Source organism: Cucumis sativus, chromosome 6, assembly GCF_000004075.3.
Source record: "Cucumis sativus cultivar 9930 chromosome 6, Cucumber_9930_V3, whole genome shotgun sequence".
Taxonomy (NCBI): domain Eukaryota; kingdom Viridiplantae; phylum Streptophyta; class Magnoliopsida; order Cucurbitales; family Cucurbitaceae; genus Cucumis; species Cucumis sativus.
Window position 1 is genome coordinate 20,163,777 of NC_026660.2, and position 21,672 is coordinate 20,185,448.

The window sequence follows — 21,672 nt, forward strand, 5'->3', positions numbered from 1 at the left end:
ACTTTTTTTTTACGTAATTGTTACGTGTCATTAAATTGTTAATTTTTTAAAATTTATATTATACTTTTATTTTTTAATTGATATTCTAAATACAATACACAAATTGTATATATTTAACAATTGATGTAAATCAAATACTTGCATCATAATTTCAATCAAACGAAACGATATACGAATAACAAAATTGTTTTTAGGAAAGGAGTTATAAACGAAAGTCAATTACATGCAACAAAATGTACGAGCAAAAATTAATATTATTTTTAATAATGCATATTCTAATTCCAATACACAAATTTTGATATATTTAATTTACCAAATCACTGTAGTTTTTATAAAACAATTTGGAGTAATTTCCTTAAATACGACATCCATTTTCAATAATTTTTACGTAATCGTTAAGCAATATTACATTGTTAATTTTTTAAAATTTATATTCTAATACACAAATTTGGTAAATTGTACCAAATTCATAACTTAAAAACAAGGTGTGTTTTTTAAATAAGAAGATTAAAAATATTTAAACTTAAATTGAATAATTATACATTAGGAATAATTGAGTTTGAACTCAGGAAAGAATAAGAAATGATTAAGGAATAAGGAAGGAAGGATTGAGAAAATAAACCTTTCCCCCATAACATTTTTCCTCCCCAAACACATCGGTAGAGTTTGTATGAATAGATGCATTTGGTCTCCACACTATCCAATAAGGGTTTTAATCTTTTCGTTTTTTTTTTTTTTACTTATTCCTTTTTTATTTAACGCTTATATATATATAGTTTAGATACGTTATTAAAATTTTAAAAATTATTTTAAGTGAGAAATTTTTTAAAAATATTATAATTTATTTATGATAAATAAAGATAGATTTATATTTATGTTTATGTTGAAAAATTATGATATTTTGATTCATTTTTGCTATTTTTTAAAATATACCTAAGAATTAAACAATTTACTATTTACATAATAAATGCTAAAAAATAGTTCAAAAATTACCATGGGTGTTATTTAATAATAGAATATCTAAGGTGTGCATCAAATATATATCGATAATTTATCAAATGTATATTAGGTCTATCGATTGTTCAATTTATAAGATTTAGGGTATAATGGAAACTCCTCACGAACGTGGATGATAATAACACTTGTTCTTTATAATGAAGCCGCCTATTCAAATTGAACGTTAAAAAGGTTGATTTGTTATAACTTGAAACATAAATTTATCAAAAATAATATGAAAACCACTTCCAAGTTCCAAAACCAAACCCAATTTACATCAATGTAAGGAATTATGATAGAAATAGTTCAAATCTCAATATGATGAATGGTAAGATGTTGTGGCATACCCAATACCCTTACCATACCATACCATACTCATAAATAATTGTGCTTCCAAAAGGAAATAAACTTTGTAGGGCCACGGGTTTGGAGTAGTTCGACTCTCTCCAATCCTCACCGGGAACACTAAACCATGCTCCGTCTTCAATGTCTCTCTTCTTCATTTCTTCCCACATTCAACCCCGAACTCTCCCCGGAAACCTTATCCAACCCCAGACTTTGTACTCTCAACTTCTCTCGCCCACTCCCCACTCTCACTACTACACGCAAACCTACTTCAAAATGCCAATACTCCTGGAACACGCAGCAGCACCAACAATCGGCCTTCGAACCGGCCCCTCACACCGATTCCCTTTCCCCACAGTCTCGCGCCGGAGGTACTTCCTTCTCTCTTTCACTTCCTGTTTCCTGTTTCTCACTTTGTTTGACCCTCTATGAACTTAATTGTTTTTTTTTACCTTGTTCTCTTTTTCAAAGGGCTTCTCCTAATTCAAGGGGTTTTTTTTTTAGGTTCTTTATTTATTTTGTGTTCGTTGTTTTTTATTTATCTGGTTCTGAAGTATTATAATTTGGGTTTTTACTAGCTGCTGCTGCTGCTGCTGCATTGCCTCCGAGGTTTTTTGTTGGTCATTCGATATACAAAGGGAAGGCTGCTCTTACAGTTGAGCCTAGGCCACCAGAGTTTACACCTCTAGATGTATGTTTAACTTCAATTCTGAGCTTTGTTGTACTTCATGATATGCTATTTTTCTCTATAGTTAATTTTTTGAAGTTATTAATCGTTTAAAATTTGTCAGTCAGGAGCGTTCAAAATATCCAGGGAAGGATTGGTTATGCTTCAATTTGCCCCTGCAGCTGGTGTTCGTCAATATGATTGGAGTAGAAAACAGGTGTTTCAATACGAGTTGATATCTAACTCCTCTTGTTATGCAAGCTTCTGAAATTTGAATTAATGAGTTAAACTGAAGTTCTAGGTTAATGTTGCTGACTACTATTCCAAAGGCACCGTATTTGGCATCTTAGAGGTGTGGAAAAGTAGTATCATTTCCTTGATGGAGTAGATGGTATTGAAAATACCAATGCATGTTTGTGGAGCTGTGTGCAACAATCATTTTTCTGTTTTCGAAAATCAAACTATTTGTAAGAAGTAAGAACGATAGTTGGATGATATCTTGTAAAGGTTAAGATCATTACGCATTTGAAATCACTTTTTTTTTTTTAAATTTGTTTTTGAAATCAGAACAACTTGAGCTGTTCTCAAGAAAATGTCACTATGAGAATAAACTAAATCAGACACAGAGATGAATTTTTTAGGTTTTTTTATAATCATTCTTTGATACCTCACTGAATTAGATTACACTTTGTTTTGTATATAGGTATTCTCATTATCCGTGACAGAATTGGGAAGTCTAATTGCCCTTGGCCCACGTGAGGCTTGTGAATTTTTTCACGACCCCTATAAGGGGAAAAGGTATTATTTTTTACAAGTACAATTAAAATTTAAACCTCTAGTTGTGCCATGTTCACGTCTGTGTATTGTGCATATTTGGCTACCACAAACATCTATTATCTATACCATCGTCTGCCCAAGTATGCTTTCTCATATCTGAGAATTGCACGATTGTGTTGCACTAAACATTGAAAACAATGATGTCTTGATCCTTTTAGTAGCCAAATACCACTTCTTTCTTGCATGTACCTGCTGCCAAGTAAAATGATTTTTACGTCATAAGTTGTTTGTAAACAAAGCTTTGCAGGTTTGAAAACATAGTATTTTATCATAACAAGAGACGGCAAAATATTTGTTCTGTAGTGATGAAGGGAAGGTCAGAAAGATACTAAAAGTGGAGCCTCTTCCGGATGGTTCTGGTCATTTCTTCAATCTCAGTAAGTCTTGTATTGAACCGTTTATCATCCATTTGACATTAAATGTAAATGCTGAAGTCTGTTTCATGGGTCTTCAGTTGAAGAGAGCGTATGTGTTACCTCCAATAGAATTTAACCAGTTGGAACCATTTGTGTCTCATTTACCCGTGTCATTTTATTTTCCAAACTCCTTGATAATATCACCATTGTTTTTTCCTCTTAAGCTTCCATTCGTATCTTCAACTATGACGATGGTTTCTAATAGGATTAATAAACTTCCTATCAAATACACGTGCTCCAAAAGAAGCGAGAGAGTTAGTGTATGAGAAGTTAGTATCCATGATTCATGAGGGGGTGCATCTTTAGTACAGATGGAGCCGTGTGAGCTGGATTGTTAGAATGAGTCATTGATCATCTTTGATTATATCTAATTCAATGGATTTATGATTTTAATTGTCCTGCTTGAATCTGATTCTTTATTAGATATCTGAAATAGTCAGATTTACCTTTTAGTTTGCTTATTTCAAAGTTCAATAAACAATCTACACGTAACGGAACTTGATTTTTTTTTAAAGTTCTTTCTTCGGATAGCATTGATCCTGTGAACAGCAATGATGCTAGAGAAAGTCTACTGTTTCTTACTTCCTTAACTTTTCTGTTCTATTTTGCTGCACAAGCCGTTCAGAACAAGCTAATCAACGTGGATGAGAGCATTTATATTCCCATCACCAAAGCAGAGTATACTGTACTTGTTGAGGCTTTCAAGGTATAGTCCTTTCCCGTTTACATTCTCACCTCAATATTTAGGTGTTAGGAAACTCAATCCTTGTCAGCCCTTTGTTATATCCATAATCATTTTTTACCACTAGAACAATCTACTGAGGTTGACATCAACCTTGTTTTTCCTCCAAATTGTGTGATTATAACTCGTAAATTGGATGTTTAAGGTTACGTTTCTGATACGGGTGAATTCATTATTCTGTAGTTTATCTTGCCGCACCTCATGGGTTGGCATACGATTGCAAACACCATGACGAAGCCTGAAGATAGCAGCCGAGGAAATACCGCCAATCCCAGATATGGAGGTGACTTTGAATGGAACAGATAGTGTCTACTTTTTCTAGGCTGACTGAAGATGATTATTGTGCTTATATCAGTTATCCTGATGAAAATAGTTAGCTAATCACCTTTTGTAATCTATGGGTCCACGTATTTTTTAATACATCTCTAAACCCTACATATACATATATTAGTTATTGCACCCACAGAGTTTACTTTCATTCTAAGTTCTCCATTTCATAATTTAAATCATTATTAACAACTTCATTCATAATGTCGAACAAAGTTCATTTTAATTTGAAATTTTTTTACCAATGGATATACAAATCGTCTATCAATAATATGCATAAACATTTCATTAGGAGCAGACGTAAAATATTAAAAATCATCATAAATTCTCATTTATAGTACAAAATAAAGGCCGAATCCAAGTCAGAAGCTGTCATCTGTAAAATCGCTTGAAAAACTACGACACATGAAATGCTCTGCCAAACATGGAAACCTCGAGCTCAAAGAGCTTTTCAATGGCAGACATGCATTCAAATTTCCCATCTTACTCTTCCCCTTTAAATTCCCACCTATTTCAATACACACCTGATTGACCATGCACACAAAATTCCTCACTATTACAAATATTTGTAGTGGATTTTCTATATCCCCTGTTTCATAGTACTCATTCGTCTTCTTCACAATCTCCATCACCCTTTTTTGCTCTCTTCTTGCTGTCTCAAGTTCTTCCTCTGCTGATTTGACAAAATCCATCATATTCCGCTTATATTCACCTCCTTCCTTTGATAGAAGCTTTCGTATTTCTGAAATTTGGGTTAAGAGATTGGGGCAACTGGCAACGAAGGCTTCGCAGTTGATTGTGGATGCTTTCTTGACGTTGGAGAGCTCTGAGGTGAGTGATTCCATGGCCGATAATCCGAGTATTGTGTATTCGTTTTCTCTTTCATTCTCCGATATGGGTGTTTTTGAATTTGTGTGTGAGAATCGTTTTTTCCCTTCGGATTTGATTACTTCTTCCACAACGAAATGAAGCAATGTGGTTTTCCCGCCTGTGCTTTTTACATCTGAGAGTTTTAAGAGTGAATTGAGATCGAAAGCTTGTGCATCTCCTCTTGTTGTTCCTGAATTCAATCGGTTTCCAGCTTTGAGAGTTGCTTCTAATAGTTTTGTAAATAACCCTTTTTTCTTTAGCTCTTCGCAACCCTCACAAAGTATTTGTGAAAAGTCTTTGAGACGAAGAAGCTCTGCCTTGAAGTTTGATCTGAAAAGCATGGCGTTTAGACGAGTGAAGGCTGTTGGAACAGCCTTGAGAAGGTGGAAAATGAAAGATTCTGCATCCGCAAGCTTTAATGGGTCGCCATCAAATTCGAGGATTTGGGATTGTTGTTCTTGGTTTGGAGTGATCTTGACAAGCTTCTCCAGTGTGTCTGAGTTCAGGCCATGCCCTTCCATGAGAGCATCAAGAAGTTCTTGCCGAGATATGTTCAGGGATTTAAGGATTATTGCAATGTTTCTCGATCTTCTGGAATCGAGGATAGAAATTTGTTCTCGCCTGCCATTGTTGGGGCCTGATGGTTCTGTTTGCTCATGATTGCCACTCTGCTTTGGTGGCGATTTCTTGTTTGTGGCTACATATCCGAACAGAGCTTCCATAAGGTCGCCATTAAACCTGAAGAACAAAGATGAGAACAAAGTGGAAAAATCACGGAAGCTAATTCAAAATGAGATCTCTTCCAAATTCAATTATGATTTACCTGAAAGAACCTCCATCAATCTTGTCCCACACCATTGCATGATCTACATTTGTATTAACTTTATCCCAATGTAATGGCTTCAATCTAGTCTGATCATTCCTTGCTGAAGATGGTCCCGAATTGACGACTGCCTTTGGTGGTGGCGGTGGTGGGGGTTTCCTCAGAGGCGCTGGTGAAGGTGGAGGGAGCCATGGCAATGTTTGTGAAAGAGAGAGAGAGTGATCACGAGCCTCCATTTTTATTGAAGACATGAGCAAAGGAGTTTCTTGGACTCTCTCTGGGTTCGTTCCTCCCTCTTTTACAAAACCCATATCTTCATCTTCTTCATTTTTCTTCGACTTTCTCCTTTCAGGGTTCTTCCAATAGATCACATCTAGACCATTTTCTTCAAGAATGAACCCACTAAAGTTACCCTTGATTCTTGTAAATTCTTTCTGACTCATCAAAGCCTGACCTTCCCGTGATTGTGAACTTCTGTCATCATGTTGTTCCTTGTGTTCTGCAAGAATGCATCTGCGGATGTAAAAGAAGAGACACAAAGAAAGTAGGAGGGTAGCCGCTGCAGCTGAAACCACCACCGTTATAATGGTGGCTTTCTTGGACACGTTCTTTGTTAACGGCTTCGGTTGTACTTGTTGTGGTGGTGGACGTGATGGCGGTGGTGGAGATGGGCGCCGAGAGATGGTTGATAGATTGTCTGAAGTATTGTTGGTGAGTGGGGCATGAAATGGCAATGGAAAAGGATAAGAAGTTTCAATATTCTGAGGGGAAATGGACTGAGAACAACAAAGAGGAATGAAAATGAAACAAAGAATGAAGTTTGGAAGAAATGGCGATGGCCAAAGCATTGCAGCCATGGCAGATTTCCAAGAATTGCAAAGAGAACTGAGATTGAGTTTGTGTTGTTTTTTTTTGTTACTTTCTTTGTCATTGGTTGAAGAGGATTTGGTGCTAAGTCTTGCAGTCAGAAATTTGAAATCTTAGATAGAGGAGCAGTTTTATGGATTAGGCCAACTTTATAAATGAAAAACAAAGAAAAAAATATATATATCATGGGGTTCTTTTTAAAAAGTTAATTTTATTATATTCTAATAGATTTCTGGGTTAAATTATTTGAGCATCAAGAAGTTGGAGGTTGGATCTCTTTAAGACAATAGAAAAAGTTCAAAACAAAATTCTTAATATCTCTCCATGTAACATAGCAACTAGATTATCAAAAATAGGATAATTTGGAAGGATCTAAAGAGTTTTGAGATGAATTTTAAAAAAGATGACTTTTAGGACAAATTAGTTGGAAAAAGTCTATATTACCCTCAAGTTAAAAAATATCCTAAAATCAATTTATGAATCCTCTCTTCTCCTTCTCCCTCCGTTTTTTCACTTTCTAAAAATGTTTCATTTTTCTCTCATCCCTCCCTCTGGTGTTTCATTTTCACGAAATTTCCTTTTTCTTCCTTTTCCATTCTTTAATTCGTTTTCTTGAAATTTCTTTCTCAAGCTCTTCCCATGGTCTCCACTGGCCTTTGAAAACCATTTTCTCCATTTTCTCACTTCCAAAAAGAATATTTCATTTTTCTCTCATCTCTCTCCATTTTCATACATTGTGGGATAAATTGGCCTTCCTAATTCTAAGAGCATGAGAATGTTGCTCTCACCTGCATTGTTGTACATTATATAAAAGTTCTGCACACTTTACAATTTTCCAAGATAATGAAATAAAAATTGCATACCAAAAAACAAAAATGGTATTCATTCCATTATATAAAACTATTTATGTACATAGTTTGGAACATATACAATTCCTTCAAAAGTTGGAACTAAAAGTCAATACATGGGATTGTTGGTCCATAATTGAAATGCCAATTGTTTTCTAAAATATGACATGTTTTCTTGACATAATGTAGCTACATCTAAACCAGAAGCTTCATATTCGAAATACTTAATTGTAAATACACCACAATCACTATTGTTGCGTTGAAGTGGAATGGAGTCGACAATGACAAGTGGCCAAGGTTCCTTGTGTGTTGATGATCCGCCTCTCCTAACAAAGAATCCAGTAGCATCGAGCAAATTTGGCACCATCTCTTGAATTGGCTCTAATATGCTTCTCATATCTTCGGCACTCGTCAGCGACGGAAGCGAATCCCATACCTTAACTTGACAACGTACCAAGTCCAAGCATAATAGAATCCAATGATTGCCATGGATATTGAATGGAGAGTAAATGTAATCAACATTCACCCAAGGATCTTGACAGTCTTGTTTTGATCCGACAACATAGTCAACCTGCTTACTAAATGTGATAAACTACTTACTATAGACTGAAAATGATGAGCAGGGTCAATCTTGTACATGGGACCGTTAGTTGATGTCGAAGCCATACTGAAACCTACATAAAAAAAAAAACTAATTAAATATAATTGCATAAGAGACTTACTAAACATGGATGCACTAGCATCTTGGGACTTCTACTCAAAATTTTGGAAGGTGAGAGATAGGTGCTGATAGGTGCGAGATGCTGGAAAACTGCAAGGCAAAGTTGCTAAGTCTAATAAAATTGCTAACCCTAAAGCCTTAACACCTAGTAGAGTAGCTAAACATGCATTCTAAACGGTTTAGGAAGTTAACACTCTTATATTGGGACTTCTACTCAAAATTTTGGAAGGTGAGTCTAATAAAATTGCTAATCCTAAAGCCTTAACACCAAGTAGACTAGCTAAACATGCATTCTAAACGGTTTAGGAAGTTTACACTCTTATATTGGGACTTCTACTCAAAATTTTGGAAGGTGAGAGATAGGTGCTGATAGGTGAGAGATGATGGAAAACTTCAAGGCAAAGTTGCTAAGTCTAATACAATTGCTAACCCTATAGCCTTAACACCTAGTAGACTAGCTAAACATGCATTCTAAACGGTTTAAGAAGTTAACACTCTTATATTGGGACTTCTACTCAAAATTTTGGAAGGTGAGAGATAGGTGCTGATAGGTGAGAGATGATGGAAAACTTCAAGGCAAAGTTGCTAAGTCTAATACAATTGCTAATCCTAAGGCCTTAACACCTAGTAGACTAGCTAAACATGCATTCTAAACGGTTTAGGAAGTTTACACTCTTATATTGGGACTTCTACTCAAAATTTTGGAAGGTGAGAGATAGGTGCTGATAGGTGCGAGATGATGGAAAACTTCAAGGCAAAGTTGCTAAGTCTAATACAATTGCTAACCCTAAAGCCTTAACACCTAGTAGACTAGCTAAACATGCATTCTAAACGGTTTAGGAAGTTAACACTCTTATATTGGGACTTCTACTCAAAATTTTGGAAGGTGAGAGATAGGTGCTGATAGGTGCGAGATGATGGAAAAATTCAAGGCAAAAGAAATGGTCTTTCAACAATGCAGCTTATGATAATGTCTTTAGAATACAATCTTTAGAATGCATGTTTAGCACATATCTATTGTACTGGTAACTTTGCAGAGTTTATATGGGATACCAAATATATGTTCGAATTCAAGTTCTAAACTCCAAGGTATGGTTTTTCTATTATTACAGTACATTGCAAAGGAAATGGTTTTTCTTCCTAAAAACAGAATGGCTCCCACGGTTCTCTATGTCTGTGTGCATATGACATGCATTTCTTCTCTAAAATGTGCCAAAAACAAAAAACTCACATCTCAACAGACAACTTAAACAAACAAGATGGAATACTGTAATAATAAATAAGCTACAACAGACTAACTCTAAAAAAAAACTGAGATTTTATTACTCACTTGACTTCAAAGATGATGGATACGGCACTGCCAATGTAGAGGAGTGGATAAGAAATGGAGAGGTCCGGTGAAAACAAACCTGAAATCGAAATGGATGGAAGTGGAGAAGCGTCCGCCGGAGATGAAGTCGAAAGTAAAACAGAGACCCAGAAGAAATGGAGACGTTCCGTGAACAAGTTGAAATCGGAAAATATAGCGGAGAGTCGTGGAGAAGAAATGGATGGAAGTGGAGAAGAAATGGACGGAAGAGAAAAACGTTCACCAGAGGCGGGAGAGAGTTGAAGGGGGTAACTGCAGACGCGGGAGAGTTCAAATGCTCTGGTTTACGTTCAAAATGTCTTCGGGTTGAAGAAAAGGAAAAAGAAGAAAAGGAAAAAGAAGAAAAGGAAAAAGAAGAAAAGAGGAAGGAAAATAAAAGAGGGTATTTTCGTCATTTCACCTCCAATTTATCCTAAATCTCAACTTTTTTACAATCAATCCTAAAACTCTATTTCTACCCCATTTTTGGCCTATTTTTGTCAATTCCCCAAGATATTACTTATTAACCAAAATCTACAAATTCAGTATGAGATGAAGTACTAACTTTTCTTGAGTTATAACTCTTGATTTAGCAATCAAATTAAATAGAAAGGCTTGTACTATTTGATTAGAATTCATTTGACATTCAAATGAAATTAAATGGTTAACATGGATTTAACCTTTGTAAAGGTTTTTAGTCTTATTCCTTATAACTTCAAATTCAAAGAAAATATATATATCATTTGATCATCATATCTTCACATAATACTTTCTTAAGAGATGAAATGTGTACATATACTAATATAACTAGGCAGAGATGGACAAAGTGGAGAGGATATCCTCTCCTTCCACAATGTTACTTTTCTAGTTAGCTCTACTTTCTAATTAAAAAGAACTTACAAACAAAACTTAAAAAGAAAAACACACACTTAATTTCATATCTTTTCATTAATTATTGAAGTTTGAACCAATATAACTAATTAACTAAATGATCATGAATCCAATTCATAGTGTTCACCTACGCAAGAATTAATTTCAAATGTTGTAGGGTTAAACAAGTTGTGTTGTGAGTGTCACACCCTGCCCCGAGCACCTGCTCACTCGACCTGAGACGCGGCCTGAAGCCAATTGTTGTTATTATCTCTAACCATAACTCTTAACAACTAAAACAACTTAGACAAAATAAAATTTATGCAGCGAAAACTACTATAAACAAACTTGAAACACTTTTTATACTTTTAATCGGTAGTCGAGGCTAAATGCCATTGATTACAAACTTTACTTACAGACCAAACAAAAAATTAAACAACTTAAACTTATGCAAAATCATATGCATGATAAGATTAAAATTGACCCTTAAAAACTAACTATCAACAAGTTTTGCACTGCAATTTGAAGACAACGATCAGATTCTTGGATCACGACCTCTAACTGGAAAGTGGAAAAATATTTTTGAAAAGGTGACCTAAAAAGTCCAGTGAGTTATAGTTTTATAAAACATACTTTTGAAACAGATATACTTTAAACATTTCATAAACATAACATAAAATCTTTAAGAAATCTCTTTTAACTGAATACTTTCTAACATTCAAATACTCATTTAGCTCTATATATTCTATACCCTGAAAAACATAAACAAGATAGCAGAGCGCTTTCTATCATACTATCTCGCTAAACCTCGATTAAATACTCGGTCAAAATAGCAGAGCATCTTTGGTCATACTATTCCTGTCTGAACTCGGTCAAGATAGTAGAGCATTGATCTTACTATTCTTGTCTGAACTCGGTGGCTGCGGCTAACTGGTCAGCATAACCCTTAACCCCTGTTTGTGCACATTGACCATCGAGAACTGGGTATATAGAGGACCATGATTTTCTCTTTAAAAGACATTCTATTAAACTCATGCTTTTCATAAATCATTGCTTATAAATCTTATAAATACATGCTTGCTAAAAACATTTCTAAACTCATGCTTTAGAATACTTTTCTAAATAACATGTTTTAACACTTTTCATAAACATATTGATAAAAGGAAATAAGATTCACTTAAAAGCATACTTAAATAATAGCTTGTAAAACATATAAGAATCGTTATTTTAGAAATCATTTTGTAAGTTGAAATAATCTAGTAAATTTATTTTTTTCACTCTAATCGCAGTCAAATCCTTGGTCGATAAGCTTATCCAATTTTCTCTTGTTCTGAAAGGATGGAAAACAACTCCAATTAATTCCCCTTTGTTCTAAAACATCAAACACAGCCCTAAAACTCTTAGAAAACCCTTTCTAAAACCAAAATGCATGCCCAACACGTATTGCTAATTTCTTAAACTCGGCCACTGCCCAAAACCTCATTCTCGACCAAAACTCAGCTTCTTCTTTAGAGATTTATAACTTAAAATCCATAACTCAAATAAAAATATTTCCTTCTACAAAGTTGTTGCAAAACGTCTTAATATATAATATTACCTCAAAATTTTAAAGCAAAAGGCTAAACTATGCGTTTTGTAGCATTTTGGGAGTGCATCTTACTTAGATTTACTTGCAAACTGACCTTCTCACCTTCTCTTATCCAAAATATCAACTTTCTCATATCCAAAATTCTCAGCATCCTTCTTCAGTAAACTACTAATTTGAGTGCAAATGCCCAAGTGAGTTGTGAGAAACTCCTTTTTGAAGTTAGCTAAAATGTCTAACCTTTACGTTCCTTCTTTCTCGCCAACCTTAAACACTCCAAACCCTTTCTAACCTCTAAAACCATTTCGCCAAGTCAACCCAAAACGCCTAAAAAGTACTATTCTTTGATATTTAACCAAAAAAATTTCTTCTTTCAAACCTCTTAAACTCTTTCGAAAAACTTCAGTACCCAAAGTTCAAGTCTTACAATAAGATTTAGTCGATGTGCACGTAAGTTAGCCGAACATTCACAAATGTTAAAAAGAATTAATATTTGACGAAATGAATTCAAGAGTCTGTTTTTATTCTCATTGTTATTATGATTATTTTAACAAGAGATTTTGGGTTTAGGGTAAAATAGATAAGACAAATTGGTTTAGTATTTAGTGTATAAGACGACAAGCTTTCTAAACATGTTCCCTTGTGTGTTGTATAGTGTAATTAATTATAAAGTTGTTTAAGGCTACAACATTGGATTCTTCAATCCAATCAGAGATTGAGTGTTTTAGTGTAATTTATAAATTGGTTTTCGATACTCTACTCTTGATTTGCTTAATTAAACTCTAACGATGACGTTATTTCCTATGCTAATATATCTGACATAGTCCTTCCAAATAACACTACTTTGGACCATTCTCTATACAAAACAATTCTTTGTTTTAACTTCATTTGATCTTCCCAGAAGATATATAGAAATGTTTGTCGTCTCATTATTACTTTGTTTCCTTTGATATTAAGTATTTCGATATACTAAGTTGGTTGTAATCTCTACTCACATTCTTTTTTTGTTTACTTCTAAAAATGTTTTTAACTACAAAATTATCCTTTAATGTTGGTTAATGTTGATGTTAGATCAAAACTGTCATTAATACTTGTCACGAGTGGATTCTAGAAACAAAAAGAATTTGGACATCAATGTAGTACTTGCCACACTGGCCTAAGTTAGTAAGAGACTTTAGGTTGTAACCAGAGTTTTGAGGGAAGATAATGAATTTACTTCTTCTAAAATCATAATGATGTATTTATAGTGAAATTCTAATCTAGGATGTTTGTATCAAGCTTTCTTAGTCATCGTAGGTTAATCATCGAACCAAATGGAGTAGGGCATGCATTTATCATGACCTTAGTCACTCCGTTCCTCATATGAAGAAGGGTTGGCCTTTGGTCTCATCCTTAGCCAAGGTCGAGGCTAAGGAGGTCATTTTGGCTTCTAACCCCTACTATTTTCTTTCCCATGCTCAAATAGGTTAATTATAACATGCTTTGTTCGTTAAATAGGGGTTAGGCAAGGTGGAGGTGGAGCAAGTGAGTATGGGTGTTGTGACCTAAACTCCCTCTTCCCATGTTTAATTGGGCTCTAGGGTGTGGTTTTCTAGCTCAAGTTTTACGACCATTTTATCTTAATCGGATAGAATGTAAGCTTCAATTCGTAAAGTCGATAATTGTGCCCTTTGGTCCATTGACCCATATCAATGACGATAGTGGTGAGAGCTCAGATTGCTCTCTTTTGATGGAAAAAATAGGTAGCTTTTCAAACAAAGACAAAACAGTGTTTGAGATCAAATCATCGAAATCATTGATCACATCGTAGAATAAAAGCAGCAGCCAAGAAACAAACTACTAGTTTGGACACAAAATTACATTACATAAGACAGAATTGGAATATCAGCTATGCCTATTTTATGTTAAAAGACAACCATAAACTCTGTGTTTGAATGACATAGCAATCATCGGAATCATAAAAAAAAAAAAAAAAAACAAATTCGGCTTAAGAACAAACCTAGTAATCATGAACTCATCAGTCAAAAACCTATATAAACTCCCAAATATTTTTCCAAATTTTGCTTATGGAACACAAAATTCGAAGCTGAGGGAACACAATAAATAAACTGAATTTAAAAATGGAGCTTGGAGTTGTAAATTCAGAATTGTGCTCTCTCAAAAGTGATTCCATGGCCGCCGTCAAGGGGGTCAAGAGACGGCGGAGAAATGCTTCTTCTTCCTCCCCCACAGTCGGTGGTGGTGGAGATGGTCAACCACACAAGTTAATGCCAAATCAATCCACTGCCACAAAGAGAAGCTCAAAGTTTCGTGGAGTTAGCAGGTACTCATTCACAGTACTTTCACAATTTTTAATTTTCTTCTTCTTTAATTATTCTCTGACTTCTCTTTTTACTTCTCTTTTTATGTATTTAATTTAAGTTCTTTTACAGTCTTTTTTTTTTATTTAGTGGAAATTTTAAAAGGTTTGAGTTCAGTATAGCATACGAGAATGAGACCATAAAATTATGATTTATCCTTGAGACTAAGCAAATAGAAAATAAACAGACACCGATGGACAGGACGATTTGAAGCTCATTTATGGGACAAAGGGTCTTGGAATCCAACCCAAAGAAAGAAAGGAAAACAAGGTAAATAAATGGAGAAAAGAAAAAAAAGGAACTACTTAATTTTCATATATTTGGTGTTTGTGGAAGAATGGCAAATTAATTAAAGCTCATAATTTTGACTTGTCTGTGTTATATTGTGATATGTGATGATGAATGATGATGAACTCATTGGTGACATTGTAATAAATGGAGCAGTTTATTTAGGTATGTTTTGTTAATATAACAAATTAAATTGTAAATACATATCATAAAGTATAAAATCAAAGTATATGATGATGTGATAAATGTGTGTTTAAATGAAAACAGGAGCTTATGATGAAGAAGAATCAGCCGCTAGAGCATATGACTTGGCTGCACTTAAGTACTGGGGAACATCCACTTTCACTAATTTTTCGGTACCCTTTTCATTATTATTCTATTTGCTCCACTAATTATCATTAGTTGTTAATTAACTTCTTCACACAATCAATTAAGAGTACTTAAAAAGTCCACATTTTCATAGTCTTAAAAACTAGCTGATCATAACAATAACAATTAATTCTAAAAAACTATATAAGAAATGAGAAATTTCAACAAATTCAACGAGCCAACCTTGGTATTTGAACGCAAGCATTACAAATCCAACAAACTTAATTTATCACCTCAAACACGACTACAACATTTATAGTAATTCTAATTCTAGGCAACAACGAACCTCATTGTAAATCAATTTTTTAGTTACATCGATTACATTCAAATGACTCTATAAAAGATCACTCAAACTGCGGCCACATCTCATCACACAAGTATTATTAATTATGTGTATCAATTGCAAAACCTTAGGGCAACAAACGGGCTTAGTTGTCCCTAAATTTCACCAATATGTATGCTTACTTGCTAAAACGTGACTACTATTTGAATTATTTCTTTTACCTAAGTTAATAAAATATGTCATCAACTTTAATTTATCGTAGAGTGTGTGTGAAAACTACTTTTAAACTTTTACAAAGATTTTGAAAATATTTTTATCGTTAGTTTTGAATAACGAAACTTTGAAAGTTCAAAAAAGTATTCTTAAACTAAAAAAAAGAATAACCCTAAATTAAAAAAGAAGTTAAAGAAATATTTCAATCCTTAATTCCGTGATAAATATGATTGAAGTTCCTTTAAGCAAAAAAAAAAAAGTCAATTTTAAAATAATTTATATAAACACTTTCATTTTCTCCTATTTTTCAAATTCTATCAAATATATCCAAACCTAAACCTAAATTAATGCAAAATTCGAGAATCAGAGTCTCCTACGTGGAACTTTGTTCAAACATTTAAGTTCTAAAGTTTTTCGATGCTTTCATTATTATTCTTTTTAGTTTATATACCTGATTTGGAATGTACATTTTTTTTTCTTTTCAAGATAAACACACATGCCAAATGGTTTAAAATAGAGTAAAAGGATATGGAGAAGTAGAAGAGAATAAAGAGAAAATGGAGAAGTAAGAATGATATTAACCATTTATGTTCGGATAATCATAAGTGTAATTTTTAAAGAAAAATTTTGACACACGACTAAAATGGCATCATCCAAAACTAACCATAACCATATTTTTCAATATTCAATTGAAATTAACGTAAATATTTAATTAGATATGAATAATTTAATTATATAAGATAATATAAATTAAAATATTCAATTGTGTGTGTGTGTGAAAATTTTAAAACAGTTAAGGAAATTGAAAATTGAAAAAGGAAATTAAAACCAATCTATATTTAGTTTAAGCCATGATTTAATTATCTGGTTTGTTCATATAGTAATTGCTGATTATTTTGTGCAGATATCTGATTATGAGAATGAGATTAAGATAATGAAAACTGTGACAAAAGAGGAATACTTGGCCTCTTTGAGAAGGTAATTAATTTTCCATACTTTTTATCTTACATTTTGTTTCATTACCATATGATTTCTAATTTTAATTTTTGCAAATTAAACAATATTAATCATTCTACAACGTTGCAAAAGTTTAGCTTTATGTTTTGGCTTCATTCATTCTTACTAGGAGAAGTAGCGGTTTCTCGAGAGGTGTATCAAGATATCGAGGAGTCGCAAGGTAATGCCACTTAGAATAATAAACATTTGTTAAACAATGTACATGGTGGAAAATTCAAACTTATGGTCCATGATATTGATATATACTTAAACCAGTCGAATGGTGCTCATGTGGACTTCTCTTTTTTTTATATTGTCATCTCTTGGAGTGATGATAAATTTGTAATTTAAATAAATTATTTTCTAAACTTTATTTTTTTCACTATTTTCGGTAATTAAGTCTATGGTTCAAATTTCTTATATTATTACTGTCATCCATCATTGTCACTGTATATTTCGTTTTGGCAACGTGGAATAGCAACATATTCCACACCCTCTAGATCTATTTAATTCACATAGATTAAAAGTTTTAATTTAACTCACGTGTTGTAATACATGATCAAAAGTGTTTGAAAATTGTTCATATCTCTTTTGACATCTTCAAAATTACTCTAAAACACATCTTTTTAATTTAATCAATCAAAATTAATTCAATGTTTAATTCTACACTTTCAAACACAAATTTCATATCATCACAACTAATTTTGAATAATTAATCAAAAACATGATTTAAAAAATGTAACAAGTATTTTAACTATTTTACAATCACTTTGATCATATCCTTAATTAATTTTTCAACATGAAAGGCATTTTAATAATAAATTGTGAATGTTTTGAGTTTTCTTATATTATTGTCTAAAAAGATATATTGAGAGTTAATTAGAGAATTGATATTGAAATTGTATTTGTAGACATCATCACAATGGGAGGTGGGAAGCAAGAATTGGAAGAGTTTTTGGCAACAAGTATTTATACCTTGGAACATACAGTGAGTATATTTCAACTTAAAATTCGAATGATCTTCTTAAGAGTCTAAATAGTCGAACTAAATATAACAAATGTGTAGGTACACAAGAGGAAGCAGCAAGAGCATACGACATAGCTGCAATAGAATACAGAGGCATAAATGCAGTGACCAACTTCGATTTGAGCACGTACATAAGATGGCTTAAACCTCAAACAAATCCAAATCCAAAACAACAACTTTCTCCCCCAATTTCTTCCTCTTTGTTTCCAATTGATTATAACACAAACAATACCCTAAAATCTTCAAATAATGATCTTCATTTTCCAATCTTTCAATCCATCAATAATGATGATAATAATGTTATTATTCCCACAAACCCACAAACTTCCCCTCGCACAGCCCTTGGGCTCCTCCTAAAATCTTCCCTTTTCAAACACCTTGTGGAGAAGAACATTGTGAATGTTAATGAAGAAGAGGATCCTAAAGATAATGAAGTTAGAGGGCTACTTGACTTTGTTGATGATTCTAATATTAATCCTTACTTCAATTTGCATTATCCATGTCAAGGAACCACCAATTTATCACTATCTACTACCCCTTTCCATTTCTCCACTTTGGTTTGATCCCATATATACCTTTCTTTTTTTAGTTGTTGGAGAGTGTATACACTTAGTTCTATATAGATGTCGGTAAATTTGCCAATATAAGCTTAGCTTAACTGGCATTTGTATGTTCTCGAGAACAATATAGATTCCGACTTCAAATCCCTCCACCCCAAGTTGTACTTAAAAGACATTTTCAAATAAAATAAATAAATTTAAGACGTCTTGTTCGAAATGATTATTTTTCAAGTACTTGAAAAATCATTCCAAGTTATGTATTTGTTTGATAGTTTTAAACAACTATATTATTTATTCAAGTATTGACAAGGATCTTGAATTTGGACAATTTGTATATTAATGTATAATAGTGGTTCGGACAAGTTGGATTTCATATTTTAATTCATTTCAATTAGTTGTTGGGGGAGTGTTATTTATAATTTGAAATGATCTTTTAAGTACATAAATACGTGTTTTTAAATATTTGATTGATGTCACTATATGCATGCTTTTTTCTTCTTTCAATCAATGATAATATTTTTTTTTTACTTTACCCTAGTCATATCAACATTAGGCACAACACCATACTTTGTCACATCGAAAATATCATCACTAGATTGATTTTGCCATCTACATACAAAAAACACTATGAAATGATAAAGCACGAGGTCGAAGGTTCAATGTTCGTCGCATCTTTCCTTCTTCTTCTCAAAAAGTTTTGTTATGAAGAAAATATTTGCATAAATTTAATGGCACAACTAAGGATGTGTTTGAATTGATTTTTGAAAGTATTTAGTTTTTAAAATAATTCATTTTAAGATAAATTGAGGTGTTTGACATTGGTTTAAAATAATTTTAAAAAAAATTAGATTATGAAATAAATCATTTTGGAGAAAACATATACAACCAAATTTTAGAATAAATGTTTATTTGATCTTTAACGAGAAATGCCTTCTAAATATCTATTTTTCTTCTTCTATTTTTTATATTCCTTTTTACTATCTATTTTTCTTCCGTTGTTCTTTTTGTTTTTGTTTTTTTTTTTTTGTTAATTTTTAAATACTTTGAATATTTTTTCAATGTGTGTTCATATACAGTTAATATAGAAATTTGTAAATGTTCATTTCTCAATCAAATCTACTTTGCCCTAACATCTGTGAAAGAAAACATGAGGATGTCAACAAAGAACGTTCGATTCGTGAAATAAAGATGAATTAAGAACATGATCGAATTGTACATCTTTTTGTCTAATTGATATTACATTGTCTTGAAAAAAATATTTATCTTATTTATATTTTGTTGTTGGGAATCAAATATTTTTTGTGGTTATGTATTTACATTTCAAGTTATTTGTGCTTCTAAAATTGAATTGTCCAAAAAAATTAATGTTTAAGTAACTAAAAAATTAATAATTTCAAAATAACTTGTAATTAATTTTAAAATATTTATGAACAAAATTCAAAATATGTGTATTCATTTATGAAATTAGTTCATGATGTTTAGTAGTTGTTTGTGGTAATTTGAATTAAGTAAAAACATTTGTTAATATATGACAAATCAAACAAAATTTTACACATAAATATTTATAAATATAAAGTGGTCAGATCAAACATGCAATTATTTGAATTTTAAATTCATTTTCAAAAAATATTTTTTTTAAAAATGTATTATTAAAAAATATTATTTTCATAGGTAATCTAATCGAACCTTAAGAATACTAACTTGTGAAAGAATGAAATCTCTATTCACGTCTAGAAAGATACAATGTCTTTCACTCTACTTAATCAAACGTTTTTTTTTGGAAGAAAAACTAAACAAAAAGAAGAAAAAAAATGGTCATTTTAGAAAAAAAGTTGCATAAGTTAGTAAAAAAATTCATTAAAATCTAAACATATATTAGTGAAATTTTTTGATTGGGGCAGATAAAAGACACACATATATATTAAACAATGAAAAGCATCAACCTTAGCTTAATTAATCTCAATATAGAATATAGTTTTAGCTTGCCTTAGGGCGTACTTAGCTGTCTCCCTCATTTAGTTCTTCAATGCTCTAAAGCTACTCAAAACCTTCCCCCACCTTCCACCACTCACACTCCAAAATTCTTAATTAAACATGATGTCATCTTCTCATTATATATACCATATGAACTTACCTTCTATATTTAATTTCTTTCTCTAATGGCAACTCCATCTTTCTTTCTCCATTTATCTTTACTTCTTCTCCATTTATCTTTCAAATTCGAATTTGGTCGTTCTGATCCCGACCCCCTTCAAGATTTCTGTGTAGCCGATCCAAAGGCTTCTACATCTTCCTTTTTCAATGGTATCCCTTGCATCAACCCAAATTTAGCAACAGTGGATCATTTCAAAACTTCAGCCTTATCTCTCCCAGGAAACACTAAATCCAACCGTTTTGGGTTCAGTGTTACGGTTACAAACCCCCAAAATCTACCTGGAATCAACACATTGGGCTTAACCTTGGCTCGAATCGACCTTGACCCTAGAGGACTCGTGCCACTTCACTCGCACCCACGAGCCTCAGAGGTCACCATTTGCTTGATTGGCCAAATGGTTGTGGGGTTTGTGGACACATCTAACCGTGTGTTCACTAAGAAAATTGGACCTGGTGAATCGTTTGTTTTTCCAAAGGGGTTGCTCCATTTTATGTATAATGAAGATTTTAAGAAGTCTGCTGTTGCTGTTTCTGGGCTTAATAGCCAAAACCCTGGTGCTCAATTGTTGGCTTTAGCTGTCTTCACTTCTAAACCTGAAATTCCTGAAGAAGTATTGAAGAAATCTTTTCAAATTAGTGAATGTGAAATCGCCCATATTCGTAAGAGTCTTGGAGGTTGAATTCAATGTTTGGTGTTTGTATATTATGTTTGGCTCACTTGACTCATATATGATTTAAGTAATTTATATATATGTATGGAAAACAATTCTTATTATATATATATACAAAGAATCTAAAAGTGTGAACCTTCACTAACAACCGCTCTCTATTTTTGTTTCTTGTTTAATTATGGTTAATTACGTTGTCATGAGATATGTTTGTGGATTATAATAGTGACTATTTGAAGAAAATGAAAGGATGCAAGTTGGAAATAGTTTAGGGAACTTAGTTTATATTTTGTATGTGAGTTAATTAATTAATATATCAAATTTAAAGAGATAAAAATGTATATCATTTAAAATATACAACTAGTATAAGTAATATTCGAAATAGATCCAAACTATACCATTAGTTTATTATAATATATCATTATTTGTTTGCTCAAAATGAAATAGTAACATCCATTTCAAATTTATTCAAATTTTAACTATGATTAACAA

General features: G+C 32.6%; 4 protein-coding genes and 1 long non-coding RNA gene across 5 annotated transcripts; 3 read left to right on the plus strand and 2 right to left on the minus strand.

Moving 5' to 3' along the window:
* The first annotated feature begins 1,364 nt into the window (after nucleotides 1–1,364).
* On the plus strand, nucleotides 1,365–4,481 carry LOC101203474 (single-stranded DNA-binding protein WHY1, chloroplastic). The gene is made up of 7 exons (XM_011659181.2): nucleotides 1,365–1,712; nucleotides 1,920–2,032; nucleotides 2,133–2,225; nucleotides 2,712–2,806; nucleotides 3,149–3,222; nucleotides 3,879–3,967; nucleotides 4,187–4,481. The coding sequence occupies exons 1-7, from the start codon at nucleotides 1,469–1,471 to the stop codon at nucleotides 4,307–4,309; spliced, it is 831 nt and encodes a 276-aa protein (XP_011657483.1). The 5' UTR covers nucleotides 1,365–1,468; the 3' UTR covers nucleotides 4,310–4,481.
* A 137-nt stretch (nucleotides 4,482–4,618) lies between these two features.
* Nucleotides 4,619–7,088, minus strand: LOC101217450 (formin-like protein 4). Its single transcript, XM_004146742.3, has 2 exons — nucleotides 6,024–7,088; nucleotides 4,619–5,938 (listed from the first exon to the last, which is right to left on the minus strand). The coding sequence occupies exons 1-2, from the start codon at nucleotides 6,878–6,880 to the stop codon at nucleotides 4,693–4,695; spliced, it is 2,103 nt and encodes a 700-aa protein (XP_004146790.1). The 5' UTR covers nucleotides 6,881–7,088; the 3' UTR covers nucleotides 4,619–4,692.
* Nucleotides 7,089–7,841: 753 nt separating this feature from the next.
* LOC116404422 lies at nucleotides 7,842–10,134 on the minus strand. Its single transcript, XR_004217271.1, has 2 exons — nucleotides 9,790–10,134; nucleotides 7,842–8,412 (listed from the first exon to the last, which is right to left on the minus strand). It is a non-coding gene; the product is annotated as an uncharacterized LOC116404422 (long non-coding RNA).
* A 4,178-nt stretch (nucleotides 10,135–14,312) lies between these two features.
* LOC101217218 (AP2-like ethylene-responsive transcription factor At1g79700) lies at nucleotides 14,313–18,361 on the plus strand. Its single transcript, XM_031887031.1, has 8 exons — nucleotides 14,313–14,585; nucleotides 14,810–14,892; nucleotides 15,067–15,075; nucleotides 15,178–15,266; nucleotides 16,680–16,753; nucleotides 16,902–16,952; nucleotides 17,683–17,759; nucleotides 17,838–18,361. Exons 1-8 carry the CDS (start codon nucleotides 14,383–14,385, stop codon nucleotides 18,359–18,361), a joined length of 1,110 nt encoding a protein of 369 aa, XP_031742891.1. The 5' UTR covers nucleotides 14,313–14,382.
* Nucleotides 18,362–20,498: 2,137 nt separating this feature from the next.
* On the plus strand, nucleotides 20,499–21,331 carry LOC101206159 (germin-like protein subfamily 1 member 1). Its single transcript, XM_004146695.3, has one exon. The coding sequence runs from the start codon at nucleotides 20,518–20,520 to the stop codon at nucleotides 21,190–21,192; it is 675 nt and encodes a 224-aa protein (XP_004146743.1). The 5' UTR covers nucleotides 20,499–20,517; the 3' UTR covers nucleotides 21,193–21,331.
* Nucleotides 21,332–21,672: the final 341 nt, after the last annotated feature.

What these genes read in the sequence shown, in the direction of transcription:
- LOC101206159 (XM_004146695.3), top strand. Translation starts at nt 20,518, where the DNA reads ATGGCAACTCCATCTTTCTTTCTCCATTTATCTTTACTTCTTCTCCAT.
- LOC101217218 (XM_031887031.1), top strand. Translation starts at nt 14,383, where the DNA reads ATGGAGCTTGGAGTTGTAAATTCAGAATTGTGCTCTCTCAAAAGTGAT. An exon ending in TACTTGGCCTCTTTGAGAAG is followed by an intron (nt 16,754 to 16,901) that starts GTAATTAATTTT and finishes CATTCTTACTAG; the next exon opens with GAGAAGTAGCGGTTTCTCGA. An exon ending in TTTATACCTTGGAACATACA is followed by an intron (nt 17,760 to 17,837) that starts GTGAGTATATTT and finishes ACAAATGTGTAG; the next exon opens with GTACACAAGAGGAAGCAGCA.
- LOC101203474 (XM_011659181.2), top strand. Translation starts at nt 1,469, where the DNA reads ATGCTCCGTCTTCAATGTCTCTCTTCTTCATTTCTTCCCACATTCAAC. An exon ending in ATGATTGGAGTAGAAAACAG is followed by an intron (nt 2,226 to 2,711) that starts GTGTTTCAATAC and finishes TTTTGTATATAG; the next exon opens with GTATTCTCATTATCCGTGAC. An exon ending in TACTTGTTGAGGCTTTCAAG is followed by an intron (nt 3,968 to 4,186) that starts GTATAGTCCTTT and finishes ATTATTCTGTAG; the next exon opens with TTTATCTTGCCGCACCTCAT.
- LOC101217450 (XM_004146742.3), bottom strand. Translation starts at nt 6,880, where the DNA reads ATGGCTGCAATGCTTTGGCCATCGCCATTTCTTCCAAACTTCATTCTT. An exon ending in ATTGATGGAGGTTCTTTCAG is followed by an intron (nt 5,939 to 6,023) that starts GTAAATCATAAT and finishes TTTGTTCTTCAG; the next exon opens with GTTTAATGGCGACCTTATGG.